This window comes from Planococcus citri, chromosome 5 (assembly GCF_950023065.1).
Source record: "Planococcus citri chromosome 5, ihPlaCitr1.1, whole genome shotgun sequence".
Classification (NCBI taxonomy): domain Eukaryota; kingdom Metazoa; phylum Arthropoda; class Insecta; order Hemiptera; family Pseudococcidae; genus Planococcus; species Planococcus citri.
The window spans coordinates 14,902,331-14,913,252 of NC_088681.1; the positions used below are offsets into that span (position 1 = coordinate 14,902,331).

Below are 10,922 nucleotides of genomic sequence, written 5' to 3' on the forward strand. Positions count from 1 at the left end.
TAGACCTCCCAAAGCATTTCAATGCAAAAAAAATATTAAAAAAAGCCAGAACATTTCAATTACCTAATGTAAAAAAAAAAAAAACGAAAAAATAAGTCTAAATGAAATTATGAAATTTGATCGAAACATTGACAATTTTAGCAAAAAGCAGGGCTTTTCAGCGTTTACTGGCAAAAAAGTGATACTTTTTCCGAATTTTTCTCAGGAAAGAGACTATTTTGCATCTTCTTGGCAACAAAGCGAGACTTTTCGACAATTTTTGTAATAGAAGTGATAATTTTTGATAATTTTTGCCAAAAAACGAGACTTTTGAACAATTTTTCAAAAAAATAAACTTTTTGAAATTTTTGTCAAAAAAGCGAGACTTTTGACAAATTTTGAAAAAAAAGCCTTTTTGGAACTTTTGTCAAAAAAGTTGAAATTTTCAATAATTTTTGGCAATTTTTGGAAAAGAAGTGAAAAAGCAACAACTCTTAGTCACTTTTCGAAAAAAGCAGCACTTTTTGAAAATTTTGACGAAAGCCGAGATTTTTTGCTGTTTTGGCAAAAAGCGAAACTTGGGAAACATTAGCTAAACGCAAGGCTTTGTAACTGCAACGCTGAAAAGGCAGTGTACCTAGTTCGAAAAGAATAATAAAGTGAATACTTACGTTACGTAAATTATTCACTTGTGGTATTTTCAACTTTTTTATTTCCTTCAAAAAGTATCGGGCCAAGATTTGGAAAAATTGAATGTTTAAAAATTGAAAAAAAAAGTAGTAACTTTTATCAAGTAAAATTTTGAAGAAGTTACCAAAAGTTACTTTTAATAATGTCAGTAAGCATCTGAGTTCATACAACTGACAAGGGAACTACCTGAACCGGCAGAAACGAAAATGAACGAATCAAAGCTAGATCGAAAGGGGACCACCTCAGGACCCCAAATCCAAAATTTAAAGTGCTAACGTTGATTTCTCGATTTTTGGTGAATTTTTGAAAATTGAAAAATCCGAAAAATTATTAATTAATACCAAAAATAGAAAATATATATTGATGAAAAATGAAACGTTCTCGGGAAGTGGTTCAGATGGCATCCCTAACTCATTTACGAATATCGAAATTCGTAAAACCTCAATTCCAGTCATTCTGGGGCCATTTGGATGGTTCTTATGACACTTCGTCAAAATCTGAAATTTCCAAAATAGGTACTTTCGAAGGTTTCAGAATGTCTTGAAACAATACAGGTAGTGAATTGACGACTGCGACGGATGGTTGCAAATATTTAATTAAAGTACATAAATTGAAACGAATTTTCTACTGTCGGTATTAAGTATTAGATTATACATATGAACAATAATCGGAGCTAAGGGATCCTCATTCGGACGGCAGTTTTAAAAAACTGTTTACACGAAAATTTCTTCGTTAAATCCGGCATCCTTCAAGGTCTTGCCATATTTAGGATGGCCATCTTCATGTTTAACTCGAACTGGAACAACTATCATGTTAGATAATCTACCAGGAATTTCCATTTCAGGATCTTCCTTTTTCTGTCTTTCAAAATCTTCTTGTTTTTCAGTCATGAAATCGTTTATGGTGGCGTGTAAATTGGGGATAGCACGATCGAATGGGAATCCCATGGGTTTCTTGTCTGGGTACTTCTTGTTACGTACTCCACAATAGCTGAGGGATGCCTTGTCGCAACATTTCTGATGTAGTGGGCTTTCATCAACCTGCATTAGGGTTCAAAAAATTGTACATTTATTATGGGATGAAATCAAGAACTCGGCACCTACTTGATGGAGAAAATCATCAATTTTTTAAAAAATATTACCCACTCGATCAAATTCTGTACCTACTTTATGATTTTATTATTTGTTTTTTTTTTCAATTTACTTAATTTTACGCATAAGGTAAGAATTCCAAAATGTTACACACTCACTCGATCGTCTTCGTAATTCGTTATCATTACGAACAAATCACACTCGAGTCCTTTCCCAGGAAGTCCCTTTCCAACCAACAAATGATGCGGCCAACCGCAACCGCAGTACCCGTTCAGCGTTTTATTCCATTCATTGTTGGGTTTCTTATCATTTTTCGCCAGTTGTTGGACATCAGATAAAGTCATGAAAGTCTTTTCGAATGGAATTGTCACCGACGATTCGATGGATTTACGCTTGATATTGGTAATTTCTTTTGCAGGCACTGTGGGGGAGAAAAAGTCAGTAGATAGGTAGATAGATATGTGTCACTTTTTTCAGAAATTCAAACAGTTGAAAATTAATTTCTGTTCTATTTGAAATTTGCACAATTGACTTCGTCTCGTCTGAAACGTTACCTCCAAAATCTGAATTTGGACATTTTGAGTAATTCTGAGATCTTTGGTGGGATTTTGAATTTCCACAGAATTTTTAAATTTCTACAGCAAAAAGTGTTGACCTGATTTTTGAAGATCTGAATATACTTACATTTGGCTGTAAACTTGTCCATTTCCATGAACATTCTTCGTTGACCATTGAAAGTATCTTGAGATCCACTTTCATCGGCATGCGGAGCCAAGAAAATTCTCACAGTTCCAATCACATCGTGGGGGAGGGTGTTTTCAACCTGGAAATATGTATTACTTATAAATAAAACAACCGAGAGTCCGGGTCTCCGGGTAGGTGAATTTTTTGGTCGTTATCTGAGGGAAACAATTTTTCATTCTGGTTTTCTGTGATTTCAAGTAGATAGGTACACTTTTCACAGTAATTTAGAATAACTTTTGTAAGTAGGTATCTATTCATTCTGGGATTTTTTTTTTTTTCGGTAGCATAAAACTTGATTTTTTGCCACAAGTTTTGGTAAATTTTTTTTAGCCATTTTTCGATCAAATTTTTCGACAGTGATTCGCCTACTGACAATTTTATGTCTAATTCAGTGTTGAATTTTTTTGTAGTGGTATTGAATGAGTTTTTTCATATCAACATGTTTCAGTGTGGTGACTTCAAATTCAATGTTTTAGTTTTGATTTCTATCGAATCTTGTTTAGAAATTCTATTTTTTTTTTGTGTCAGTTTTCTGTCTCTATTTGCAAATATCCCCACCATGTGTACCAACTCACGTGATATATTTTTTTAAAAAGTAGGTAACACTTACTTTGATTTCGTATTCAAATTCTCTATGTTGTAAATGGGTGAAAACTGCGTAAATACGTTCATTTGTTTCATTCACATTTAGGCTGAGCAAACCTTGAGTAATATCAACTGCATCGTATTCCCAGTATGTTCTGAGGACATTGCTCACATGATGATGATCCACTTCATTTTCATTGTCATTGTCTGGCTTGGGTTCTTGGGATCGAATTTTTACGTCTTTGATTTCGATACCTTTAAATTGTCTCTGTAAACATTTCACCATGTTATACCCATACGTTTATTTACAGTACCTCAACATGCATTTTCATGTCAGTTCTAGTCAAAATAAAATCGACTATGATAAGTTGAAGACGATGAAAAAATGGTTTATAAAATATCGGATTTTGTCATAATAGGCTAGGAATATTAATGTTCTCTTAATTGCCAGAGTGGAAGATCAAGTATAGATGTGGATAAGTACATAAGTCATGTGTGATATCTATTTATGTGCATATTATGTAAGAAATTAAAATTTATAAGGGTTCTCTAAAATTTGGTTCAATGCCAACAAAAAAAAAATCAAAATCCCATAACATTGGAAAATACTCTGATAGTAACCTTCTAAATTTCTTGATAAAATTTTAATTTTCTGGATCAATGAAAGCAGACGAAAATTTCTTCAAAACTTTGATTCCCTCAATTCTCTATTCTATTCAATTCAAATTTGTTTGCTGTAATGTAAGGTAACCTAATAAATTTGATGAACTCATGTTTGTGACATTATTCTGCATATCATCAACTTTCAGAGGATACAACACTTAAAATTACTCCGAATGTACTTCAAACATAAATATCTGACAACCTGTTCAATGGTGTAAGGTGGAAGTGTTCTTTTATAATGTTGAAAAATATTGTCGATGAATGCGTGCCAACGATAAAATACAGGATCCCTCATAGAAGTCTCAGTAGTGGCCATAACACCGCTCTCTTCCTGTAAATGAAAAGTTCACTAACAAGAGTATGGCCATTGCTTATGCATACAGTCTCAGTCTGAGCATGATGGCTCTTGCAGAACTACAAATATTTAGGTCTATTTTAGATGTTAACCTGGAATCGGTGATCCGGATCGTGCACATATCCAAAGAATAAATGCCCTCTGTTGTGCAAATTACCGTAGTATTGATAATTCCAACTTAAACTTTCTACAGCTTCAACAGTGTTTGCTAATTCATCGATTCCAGTTTCGTCATCTATTTTCTTTATAATCTCGTTTTTGGTATGCTGGAAAAAGAATTCTCCGATAATTTTATTGAAATGGGAGAGAATATTGGATGAAAAAGTATAGGTATGTACCTACCGGATCTATGGCATTTGCGTATCCTAGATCAATAGCATCAAAAATTCTGTCCCTCCAACGCTCCATGGTGGAAATCTTAATGTAATAGATATCTCTATGAAGATTCTGTGGTGAAAAATGACAGATGAAAATAAGTCATTGTGTTATCTATAAAAGGAAAGATAACATAGCTCTCCAGTCTGACATACATCCCACTTGGAATTTGCTGGTCTGGAACTAAATAAGTTGGATCTAGCCGTTTGGTTCAATTTGGGGAAATAAGCTTCTTTTATGAGTCCCCTGAAATCTTCAAACGGTTCAACTCGAGGTAAACCGTTGCTGAATCTTTCAAAATTGTATCTATAAAGATACGAGTGAGATAAATAATCTATGAAAATTCTCAATTCATAGTGTATGATGTTGAGATGAAAATAAACATCATCTACCTGGCTTGAATCTGTTGGTGCATGTAATAGAACAATTCCCCTCGCCGATCTTTTTTCACGATGTAATCTGCTGCGTCGAAAGAATAAGCTTCATACCAGTGACGACGATGCAAATTTAATCCAATGTCTTCTCTGAAGTAGGCTACTTTATTTTCAGGATCAAGATTGGTGGCGGTGAAATTGTTAGTCATGTTTACAAATCTCTACAAAAAATAAAACAATGGAAATGCTGAATATTGCTAAGTTGTAATTAAACTGTAAAATTAAGTAAAATGAATCACATCCTTCCCAAAAAAAACAAAAACTCCCTCTCAGAGCTGTAGGACCGAAACAATCCAATACCACCTATAGTAGAAGGCCTGAGTGCTGAATTGTTATCTATCACCTTCTGACGTCACACCTAGTAGGGACTCCATTGTGTTTATCATTTGAATCTTAACGTATATTCAAATGGCGAGTTCGTGAAATTGAATAAAACTTTCGTTTAAAAAGTTATTAAAGTTATGATATTTTAATTAATATTCATTCTAAAATGTGGTATAGTGACGAAATATTGTTGTTTTCAACTATTGGCGGTGTTGGTTTACTTTCTTTTTGTATAAAAGTGAATTTTTTGCAATCTGTTTGTGTTGTGACTAATATGTGATTTGAATGTGTAGATCTACATAGGGTACTCTTATGAAGTGAATTAAAAAATGAAAACTGATGTGTACTAGTACCTGTGTTTTACTGGAATAACGTTGCAGTGAAATGAATAGTGAACCATATGTATAATCTACATTATCTACAATGCTTTTTGAATCTGCATCATGAATACAACCATCCAACTACAATGGATATCTAATCAAGAAACCATCAACATCTCAAACCAATTAGCTGAAAGTGTTCGAGTCATTAATTCATCACTTAAGTTGGTCAGTAAAATCAGAGAAATTGTTTTTATCAATCACATTGCTGCTGAAGAAACTAAACACCTGTCATATGTATGGTTTTTATAGAATACATACCTATATTGGAATAGAGTTTATATCAATTTATTTTAGTAGGATTTTGACAAGTTAACGAATATTCGACGATTATTTTATCACCAGTGAGTGTTGTGATTTCCTCCAGAAGGTATAATTTTGTCAAGTTTATGTATAACTTTCGTCTTTAATGTTGAAAAACAGTGTTGTTTATAACCTAATTTTTTCATTTTTAAATCATTCCTACGTGATCATAAATTTATTATTCATGTAAATAAAATATGAAAAATAAAATTTTCGCAGGATTTAATTCGTTTGAGTGCATTTTTCATTCATTTCTATAGTGTATTATGCATGATATGTTAGGTATGTAAGTATTAGCGAAGATGTCACAAAACAGCGCTCAGGCCTTCTACTATAGGTGGTATTGAACGATCCCGTAACTGGAACCAATTAAATCCAGATTCAAATCCAATCCCAAAACAAATCCCGAAACCGAAATCGTTATTTTTCTTGATCCCAAAACCAAAAAAATCCTGGAACTGATATAATTTTGAACCAGGAACAATCCCGAATTTGGGATTTAGATTTTTGCCTTTTTTCCTCGACTTTCTTTCGATAAATTGTCATTTTACATCATTTATCATCATTCATTCGGATTATAAGTATATAACCATCAGGTTCCCTACGTCGCATCGTATCCCATCTTCTTGATGTCCCATTTTTTAGATCCCTTGCAGGGTCCATTAAATAGTCAATTTGGGCTAAAAATTGGTTGAAATGAAAATCCCGAAACTGGAACTGATTTATCCCGGAACCAAAACAATTGTTTCAATCCCTAAACCAATCTCAAAACTTGAATAAATGTTTAAAAGAATAGAACCAAAACAAATCCAATTGTGGAGGGAGAAATCATCAATAAATTCGAAAATAAATTTAAAAACACCAAAAATTAAAACATTTTAGAGTTTTTGAATTTTGATTTCTTCGAAAGTGTAGAAATATGAACTAATCTACACCAACTTTGCCGTTCTGGATATCTGGTTATGCACTGGGTATTGGAATGATGAAATTGATATCTCTCTCCCGATCGATATGCTAGCTCATGAACTTCTCTGGGTCGCGCACAGTGGGACCTGAGCAAAATTCAGGAGGAAAAAAGTCAAATTGACGGATTCATCAGAAACCACTGTTTTCTACTTGAAAATACTTCAGAGTAACACATACAATCATTAAAAACTCGCCCACCCACTTTTCCTGGAATTACAGATAGGGGCACTTCAATATTCTAGGAATGTGAAAAATGGTGAAGGTAATGTTGATAAGTGCGCGGTGTTGTACATTTCATCAAGTTTGCATGTGTTAAATAGTAGGTAGGAAAATTCTGAAACATGGAAATGAAAGCTGAAGGGATGTATGTAGATTCTATTAATGTACTTAATTTTGAATTTACAATTATTTATAATGTGATTATAAGCTGTTGAAGTTGGAGGAAAAATTTGTAATTTTGAAATTTTCAAAAAAATAGTAAACTTGGCTTTCAAAAATTGGGGTGTAAGTTAAACAAATTTCAAATGCAAGAAAATGTGACACCAAATATAGGCTCGAAAATTTTTTACAACTGAGCTTTAGTTGGTTTGCAATATTTTTGGTTTTAGCAGCCAAAAACGTAGAAATATTGCAAAAAAAGGTGTTAAATGTAGAAATTTTTTTTTCTATCTAAAAATTTTTTCAGAAAAATGGTTTTGGGCTCAAAAGACGCAAAATTTCATGCTGTTTCCAAATCACCTCTTGTATACTTGATTTTTTCCATAAGTGTCCAAAAATCGTTTTTTTCTAGAGATTACATCAAAATTAGTGATTTTTTAAGTACCTGAATTTTCTAATTTCAAATTTTTTAGGGTGAATTCCGGCCGGGGTGTAATGATTTTGGTTTTGAAAGATGCTAAATTTGATACCTTCTCATAATTTGTTTCAACCAATGAGATAAGTTTGCAACTTCCCCCCTACGGTGGAATCAGAATGAAATGGAGGGGGTAGGAAACCTTTTTCTATGGTAATCCAGATTTTGAGGGGTACAAATTGTTTTTTTTTGTGCTGAATGCAAATTTCATGTCCGATTTGAAACATCGTACCCCTAAGGTAGTGATCTGCCACCCCCGCCCCTTTATGATCCAAAATTGAAAAAAAAATTATAATACCATGTGACGTGTGGTTTGTTATGTTTTTGGGGGCGCTGAGTCCGAATATCGACTTGGTTTTTTGATCTGGCTTTCTCTACCCTCTCCACCCCCTCCCCCCACTCTTTATGGTCCAAAATTTAAAAAATAATACCATGTGACATATCGTTTGTTATGTTTTTGGGGACGCTGAGTCCGAAGATGGACTTAGTTTTTCGATCTGGCCTTCTCTACCCTTTCCACCCCCTCCCCCACCCTTTATGATCCAAAATTGAAAAAAAAATAATACCATGTGACGTATCGTTTGTAATGTTGTTGGGGACGTTGAATCCGAATATGGGCTTAGTTTTTCGATTTGGGCTGCTCTATCCGTTCCACCTCCTCCCTTGTCCCTTCTTCAGTCAAAATTCAAAAAAAAAATTATAATAGCATGGAACATCCGATTACCATGGACAAAACCTAATATCGGATTCGGATTCAGCGCCTCAAAAAACGGATATGAGGATACCCATATTGGTTTATAAACTCATTTCATGATTTTGCCCCTTTCCTCCCCCTCTTTCCCACTCTCAAATGACCATAGACAAAAAAAAAACTAATATTGGATTCGGATTCAGCGCCTCAAAAAACGTATATGAGGATACCCATATTAGTTTTTAAACCCATTTCGTGATTTTACTCCCTCCCTCCCCCTCTCCCCCACCCCCTGATGACCATAGATAAAAAATACTATCGAATTCGGATTCAGCGCCTCAAAAAACATAAATGAGGATACCCATATTGGTTTTTAAGCCTATTTTCATGATTTCACCCCCTCCCGCCCCCTCTCCCCACCCCCTGATGACCATAGATAAAAACTACCATTGAATTCGGATTCAGCGCCTCAAAAAACATATATGAGGATACCCATATTGGTTATTAAGCCAATTTTCATGATTTTACCCCCTCCCCCACCCCCCTAATGCCCATAGTCAAAAATTGATATCATATTCAGATTAAGCGCTAAAAAATACTTCTAGTCAGACATATTCCAAAATTACTACATTCAAAGAGACTTTTTTCCTCCTAAATTCTGCTCAGGTCACACTGTGGGTCGTTATGATCGCGGACAAAATGAAGGGCTCCCTCTCCATGTTTAAAAAGTTATAATGTCGGTTGGAATGTCGAAGATTAACACAGCGGAATTGTTGAAATATTAATGAAAATCGACTATCTTCACAATATTAAATCGTAATTTCGAAATAATGATAACGTGAATATTCGATAATTAATGGTCGAAAGCTGGGTAATTTTCTCCCATCTACACAATCCCGAAATGAATAATTTTTATCCCGAAATCAAAACGCAATCCCAAAATCGTTTCAGACCCACAGCTCATGGTTTCCACAGTATACTAAGTATACTTATTATATAAATTTTAAAACAGAAGTGTTTTAGATTTTAGGATGTTTTGGTAGAAAAATTAGTCAAAATTACCTTTGGAACTTCGCCAGGCATAACTTGGTTTGCTTTTGAATTGAGCATATCATATTTAACGTTTTCCATATCGAAGTACATCCCAGGCTCTGTAGTTAGATGAGACGGCAGTTGGATATTGGCTTCGACGGCATCGTCACGATGGAGAAGTGCTACCGAAAGAGCATAATTCAATAATGAAATATTCACCTGCGTTTGAGCATATTCGACAGCTTCTTTTAATTTGTGTAACGGAATTCCTGCAAATAGACGCATTTTATGAGATTATAGTTGGTAGCCTGTATCCTCTGCATGTGAATTTCAGTCAGGAATTTCTTCAACATACCGTAGAAGATGTTGATCAAATATGAGGCGCATTTCTGATGAATAGGATTGAATGTTTCCATATGTACCCCTTTCCGTAACTTTGATGCAAACTTTACCGCCTCAAAGTACTGGTCTCTGAGTGGCCTGGTTAGTGGTGCTTTGACTGGTTCCGGTTCTTGCAAATTTTCAAATTGTGGCTTCTGTTTGCCAAACGAGAAGGATATTTTTAAATTCAAATTGCAGATAAAAGGGCAATCAAATGCAGTATTTTGAATTTTAGACTAAGTAAGTAAATTCTTTTCTTTCGCCATATTATTGCAGAGAGAAAACACTTACTTGGACATTTTGTCGAGCTGCAGTTTGTAACAAGCAGACTACATCCAATAATTGATCTGGAACGTTGGCAGACATTCTGTGAACATGAATTCGATATAGCCAAGTACCAATGAATTCATTTTTGATGGCGGACATTCGTATGTTTTTTAAAATATAATTCCAAAAAATAAGTATTGGCCTTGTGTCTTTGACGGTATACTACTTTTGAGAAGCCCTTCCATCCAAGAAAAGAAATCAATTGACTAAAGAATTCCAGCTTTTGCGATAAAATGTTTAAAAAAGAAGCTCATTTTAAAGGAAACTCTATAGGTAAGAACGATTTATAAAATTCAGAATGAAACCGATAAGGATATGTACATATTACATTAAACTCGATTGCGATTCATTTGAAAATAAAAGTAGCAAAGGATGGTACTTACTTGAGGTAGAAAATCGGTGCTTTGAAGCGTAGAATAACTCTGCAATGCACGATACTCGTATGTTCACATATGACGATGCTCAATGCTTATATAGGTATAGGTAATTACTAATTAGTTACGTAATTGCATGGTGTCAACTCTTTCTTGTTTCACGATCCGAATTTACTTCGTAAATGACAAAATTCTTACGAATCGTTAATAATTTCTTGATTCACTATCCGAATTTACTTCGTAAATGACAAAATTCTTACGAATCGTTGATAATTTTCAGATTCACGAGCGGTAATTATGAGTTATCAAGTGTTTGAAAATTTGATAACGTTTTCTCCTTTCCTAGAGGACGATGAATGCGTTTTTCTAACCAAA

The 10,922-nt window shown here is 34.2% G+C and overlaps 1 protein-coding gene across 1 annotated transcript; it reads right to left on the bottom strand.

The window, feature by feature from the left end:
• Positions 1 to 1,246: 1,246 nt before the first annotated feature.
• LOC135848525 (phenoloxidase subunit 1-like) lies at positions 1,247 to 10,608 on the bottom strand. Its single transcript, XM_065368447.1, has 13 exons — positions 10,557 to 10,608; positions 10,138 to 10,213; positions 9,821 to 10,001; positions 9,496 to 9,734; positions 4,875 to 5,077; positions 4,638 to 4,788; positions 4,450 to 4,554; positions 4,200 to 4,373; positions 3,955 to 4,083; positions 3,115 to 3,357; positions 2,445 to 2,583; positions 1,919 to 2,181; positions 1,247 to 1,709 (listed from the first exon to the last, which is right to left on the bottom strand). The coding sequence occupies exons 2-13, from the start codon at positions 10,210 to 10,212 to the stop codon at positions 1,383 to 1,385; spliced, it is 2,229 nt and encodes a 742-aa protein (XP_065224519.1). The 5' UTR covers position 10,213; positions 10,557 to 10,608; the 3' UTR covers positions 1,247 to 1,382.
• Between the last annotated feature and the right edge of the window lie 314 nt (positions 10,609 to 10,922).

Coding starts and splice junctions, on each gene's coding strand:
- LOC135848525 (XM_065368447.1), bottom strand. CDS start 10,212: ATGTCTGCCAACGTTCCAGATCAATTATTGGATGTAGTCTGCTTGTTA. Junction 10,002..10,137: donor CAGCTCGACAAAATGTCCAA/GTAAGTGTTTTC, acceptor TTTGGCAAACAG/AAGCCACAATTTGAAAATTT. Junction 4,374..4,449: donor ACGCAAATGCCATAGATCCG/GTAGGTACATAC, acceptor TTCTTTTTCCAG/CATACCAAAAACGAGATTAT.